Source organism: Salvelinus sp. IW2-2015, linkage group LG18 (genome assembly GCF_002910315.2).
Source record: "Salvelinus sp. IW2-2015 linkage group LG18, ASM291031v2, whole genome shotgun sequence".
Lineage (NCBI taxonomy): Eukaryota > Metazoa > Chordata > Actinopteri > Salmoniformes > Salmonidae > Salvelinus > Salvelinus sp. IW2-2015.
The window spans coordinates 41,797,759-41,803,922 of NC_036858.1; the positions used below are offsets into that span (position 1 = coordinate 41,797,759).

The 6,164-nt window shown below is 43.6% G+C and overlaps 1 protein-coding gene across 1 annotated transcript in view; it reads left to right on the forward strand.

The window, feature by feature from the left end:
* LOC111978381 (glutamate receptor ionotropic, delta-1-like) overlaps positions 1–6,164 on the forward strand; it is a 177,162-nt gene that overhangs the window by 129,844 nt on the left and 41,154 nt on the right. Inside the window, exon 9 of the mRNA XM_024008411.1 lies at positions 278–599. Within this exon, the coding sequence (XP_023864179.1) occupies positions 278–599 (322 nt within the window). The remainder of the gene's footprint in view (positions 1–277; positions 600–6,164) is intronic.

Here is a 6,164-nt window from a genome sequence, read left to right on the forward strand (position 1 = left end):
AAGCTTTACAATAAAATTATTTAATAAATTGGCATGTGGAATCTGTCTGGCCTCTATAGATCTGCATGGCCTTCTGCTGTGTGAAATAGTTCTAGTTTCAAGCCCATATAACAATGGAAAGAGCAAAGGAAAAAGCCACAACAGACAGCTATTTTACAGTGTTAACTTTTTTTCTGTGACCATGAAATGGCAAACATCAACAGAGTATTATCTCAGAACCAACAGCTTGAATGTATTTTCAAGGCTGTAACTGATCTATCTCTCTATCCATCCACAGCGAGCAGACATGGCAGTATCAGCCATCACTATAACTCCAGAGAGGGAGAGTGTGGTGGACTTCAGCAAGCGCTACTTGGACTACTCTGTGGGGATTCTGATGAGGAAGTCTGAGGAGAAGATCAACATCTTCTCTCTCCTGGCGCCCTTTGACCTGGCCGTTTGGGCATGCATCGCAGCCGCCATCCCCGTGGTCGGTGTCATGATCTTCATCCTGAGGCGGGTCCAGTCGGTCCGTCCCGCAGGGGGACACCAGGYCACCTCTGTGTCCACCTCCCTCCAGAGCGCCATCTGGATTGTCTATGGAGCTTTTGTGCAGCAAGGTGAGCTTGGTACTGTGGCATCACAAGAGAGGAAAGAGGGGACACCAGCATCTTGCATCAAAGTCGCTTCATATGCWGTAAAATGCTTACTTGGTACAATATCACTGACAACAAAACAKTGACTTTTGACCGTTGGCAGCAATATGACACAAAGATAGATAGATCCATATATGGCTAGATAGATAGACAGATATACACTACCAAACATTAGCAATAACTTTTGCCCTCAGAACAGCGTCAATTCATCGGGGCATGGATTCTACAAGGTGTCAAAAGCATTCCACAGGGATAATGGCCCATGTTGACTCTAGTGCTTCCCACAGTTGTGTCAAGTTGGCTGGATGTCCTTTGGGCTGTGGACCATTCTTGATACACACACGGGAAACTGTTGAGCGTGACAAACCCACCARCATTGCAGTTCTTGACACAAACCGGTGCGCCTGGCACCTACTACCATACCCCGTTCAAAGGCACTTCAATATTTTGTATTGCCCATTCACCCTCTGAATGGCACATATACACAATCCATGTTATAAAGGATTTGAAAATGTAAAAATCCTTCTTTAACATGTCTCCTCCCCTTCATCTACACCGACTGAAGTGGATTTAACAAATTACATCAATAAGGGATCATAGCTTTCACCTGGATTCACATGGTCATTTATGGAAAGAGTCAGTGTATAACCAGACATAAAAACAATAGAAAAGGCTTTTGTTTTGTCCCTATTAATGCCACACATACAGGTAGCACAGAGTTGTTTCATTTGAAGAATGGAGCCCATTTCCCACTCTARCGTTTTAAAGGTGCCTTTGACCCAAAGAATATCAGGTTTTTGAGTCTGGTCCGGATCCAGGCATCTCAGTTGTGGATAAATGACTACTTCAGCAACCACTGTTAAACCCTCAACAGTGTCTAGCACAGTGGTCGCCAACTGGTCGATCGCGATCAACTGGTCGATCTTCAAGGCATTCCTRAATCACTAAATATTTCTGTAGAAAAGCCAATGAACGATCAAGGTTTGCGCTCCTTTTTTTAAATCGTGTTGAGCTGTTGCCGGTAGGTGCACATGATTCAAAAGTCCTGCGTACCGGGTAAGCAAAGTGTTCCTGTGAGACAAACTCCGGGCTGACAGGMAACTCTGTGACTAAATCGAGTGCACCTACTGAGCTGCCCAATYGGATAGCTCAAATCACCGTGGCTACAGAGCTTCCATGACCCTGGCCACAGCCAAGTTTAATAGGCTACTAGCCTACGTAAGATTTAATACGTTTTAAGAGAGACTGTCAATGAATACAGCAAAGAACTGCTGTTTTTATGAGTGAGTTCATGTTTAGGTTCATATTCAGCACTGTCACTGTTTTATTCTACACTATTACAAAACGCGCTTCTCCATACTTCCACTCGGGGTGCAGCTGCAATGAATGAGTAGCCAAGTATCGATAGGAACAACATGAATTTGTGCATGAGGCAGGTGCGACTCGAGTTTCGCCATCAGGTGAAAGACGGTGTCCCCTCTCTGGTCAGTCTCACCGGAGGAAAGGAAGGAGAGAGCAGGGACCGTGAGAGGCGGTTGGGAAAAATWGTTTTGAGTGGTCATCCAACTCGGAATTCCAAGTAGGAAACTCTGGCATCTTTCTAGAGCTCCGACTTTTCAACCTGAAGATCACTGACGTAGTGATTTGACCTCCTTGACCATCAGATGCAGGTACCATCAGTCCAGTAAATTTTTTTAAATTAAATTATTTCAATTCATGCTCCACAGTGCCTCACAAGTGCTAAACCAACTGATCTATTTTGTTATCAAAGCTAGCGTTTTGAAATATAATATTGTCAGATTAACAATATTGGCAGGCCAATCATATAGCCAATATGCTGTGATAATGTATTAGACCTACTGCCCAACCCTCATTCCTAYAAAACTGTGAGTGAGGGTAATGTAATTTTTTTTTATCTGAGCAGTAGATCTCAGCTTGCTTTTTGACTGCGAAAGTGATCTTGACTCAGAAAAGGTTGGTGACCACGGATCTAGCACTTTGCCAGGCAGCCTTTTTAAGCCGAAGCCCCACCATATTTTAGGAATCCTCACTTTTTTTTATTTTCACTTGTTGACCTTTTCACGTCTTTGGAGGATGACTTAAATGTGTTGGTAAATATGACTGCCACTGTGGATGATTGTGAGGTGTACATCAGAGGTTTCCAAAACATTTTGGCCCACGACCCCAATTTGATATCTGAAAATGATTGCGACCCCAACCATGTGAAAAAAAATATGTAATTAACAGCTAATGTTAACTTTTTTATTTGGGGCTATGGCAGTCAATTGCAAAACATTCTAACAGTATTTCTGATGGTGTTCTCAACTCAACATCACATACTTTTAATGTGGGGCTATGACAGTCAAGTGCAAATTAGTCTGATATAATGCCTCTTATTTCACCACCACTAGTGAGATGCATGTGCTTGACGAGTGTCGCATCAGAGCATCTCAAAGTCAGGGGGCGTGGTCGACAGTGAGCTCCTCATATCTGTTGTCACATCCAACCTGGATCGATATTTGGTTTTCATGTAGACGAGAGCACTGAATCCAGCTTCACACAGATATGWGCTGGCGAAGGGTACCATGAGTTTTAATGCTCGGGGGGAGACTGCAGCGTATTCCCTTTGAGTCAGGAACCAAAACTCCTCCATAGTGACCCATGAATGCTTTGTCTGGAGCATTCGGTCACATGACAGCTTGATCAGCTTTTCGATTTCACTTACCGGCATGTTAGCTGAGCCAGGATCAGAGTCAAACGGATTTCTCTCCAATAAGAAATCTTTCCTCTGAATCCACTGATTCGGTCATCTGTAGAATGTTTTGGTATTTCCCCTTCATGCTTGCGTTCAGTACATTCAGTTTCCCAAATGTCTGTTACATAGACAAGGAGACACATTTACTTTTCATTACACAAAAAGTCAAGTCAGTTCAATTTACATCCATTGCAAATGACAACAGTTCCTTTCTCAATTTCAAAGATCTTTCCAACACTCCCTCTCGATAACCACAAAGCCTCGATGTGAATTATAAACTGGGTGGTTTGAGCCCTGAATGATGATTGGCTGAAAGCCATGGTATTTCAGACCGTATACCACTGGTATGATAAACATTTATTTTTACTGTTATAATAGCGTTTGTAACCAGTTTATAATAGCAATCAAATTTTATTGGTCACATACACACATTTTGCAGATGTTATTGCAGGTGTAGCGAAATGCTTGTGTTCCTTGCTCGATCTGTCACGCCTGCTCTCGCTCTCCCTCTCTGGCGCTCAAGGGCGCCAGGCTGCCCTTCATTACGCACACATGTCACCATCATTACGCAAAGCTGCGCAACATTGGACTCACCTGGACTCACCATTACTTTGTTGATTACCCCCTCTTTATTTTTCTGCTCCTCAGTTTGTTCCTTGTGTCAGCATTGATGTCCTTATTTTCCCCCTGTCCAGACGCTGTTTCTGTCCTTTTTCATGTCCGTTGTTTATTAAATATTCTCCCTGTACCTGATTCTCGTCTCCAGCGTCGATCCTCACAATATCTAACCAATACACACAAATCTAAAAATAAATAATGGAATTAAGAAATATATAAATATGTGATGCACTGATATACCCTATCCTACCGATCCTCGACGTCATTTACAAAATTGCCTCCAACACTCTACTCAGCAAACTGATGCAGTATATCACAGTGCCATCCGTTTTTTCACCAAAGGCCCTATACCACCCACCACTGCGACCTGTATGCTCTAATCGGCTGGCCCCTCGTACATATTCGTGCCAGACCCACTGGCTCCAGTCATTCTATAGGTCTTTGCCTAGGTAAAGCTCCGCCTTATCTCAGCTCCACTGCGTTCACCATAACAACACCCACCGTAGCACGCGCTCCAGCAGCTTATCTCACTGGTCATCCCCAAAGCCAACACCTCCTTTTGGCCGTCTTTCCTTCCAGTTCTATGCTGCCAATGACTGGAACGAAATTGCAAACATTGCTGAAAGCTGAGACTTATATTTCCCTCACTAACTTTAAACATCACTATTCGAGCAGCTAACCGATCGCTGCAGCTGTACACAGGCCCATCTATAAATAGCCCATCCAATCTACCTACCCTCATCCCCATATTGTTTTTAATTACTTCTGCTCTTTTGCCACACCAGTATTCTACTTGCCACATCATCATCTGCACATCTATCACTTCCAGTTTAATTTGCTAAATTGTAATTACTTGCTATATGGCCTATTCATTGCCTTACCTACTCACGCCATTTGCACACACTGTATATAACTTTCTTTTTTCTATTGTGTTATTGGACTGTACGTTTTTTTTTCCATGTGTAACAATGTGTTGTTGTTTGTGTCGCACTGCTTTGATTTATCTTGGCCAGGTCGCAGTGTAATAGAACTTGTTCTCAACTGCCTACCTGGTTTAAATAAAGGTCATTAAAAAAACATATTGCATTCTCCATCCAACTCTGCTTGGAAGTGTTACTTTTTGCCAGACTGCCAAAACATTGCCCTCATGCAGGCCAAGGTGGCGAGACACGGTAGTGATGACACCATAGGCCTAGTTGATCTCTGCACCAGACAGCATACTCTTGCCAGCATACTTCGGCTCCAACGTACGCTGCGGCGTGTATGGGCTTCAGGCAGAAGTCTTCACGCTTTTTGATGTATTTCAGAACTGCAGTTTCCWCTGCTTGGAGCAACAGGGAAGTGGGAACGGCAGTACRGATTTCTTCTCTTACATCTGCAAGCAGAGTCTGAACATCAGACAGGATGGCATTGTCTCCCTCAATCCATGCAAATGGCTACTGCTATAGGTTTCAGGAGTTTCACGCTCTCCCAAAAATACATCATCCAGGAGGATCCTCTTGATGGGGCTGTCCATATCGGCAGACTGTGATACGGCCATTTCTTGGAGAGACTCCTTCCCCTCCAGAAGACTGTCAAACATGATGACAACGTCACCCCAACGGGTGTTGCTGGGCAGCTTCAATGTGGTGCTCTTATTCTTCTCACTTTGCTTGGTGAGGTAGATTGCTAATGATKMATTATTCCTTGCCCACGAACATTCGACCAACCATCAGAGATGATTGCAATATAGTCTGCTTTCTCTATGATTTGCTTGACCATTACTTGAACTCTGTTGAACTCTGCATTCAGGAAATTAGTTGATAAAGCATGTCTGGTTGGAGGGGTGTGTGCTGGGCGAAGAATTTTCAGAAATCTCTTCCAATACACATTGCCTGTGAGCATCAGAGGTGAACCAGTGGCATACACAGCTCGAGTAAGACATTCATCAACATTTCTCTGACTACGTTCCTCCATTGAGTCAAAAAAACGTCTGATTCCAGGAGGACCGTGACCTGTTGCTATCGATAAGGTGTCTGATTCATAATTTTCACCTCAAATAGAAGTAGAGGGACTTTTGTCAGAGGTTGCTTGTTGTGAGCGCTGAGGGAACTTTATGCACTTGGCCAGATGATTCTGCATCTTTGTTGCATTCTTCACATATGATTTGGCACAGT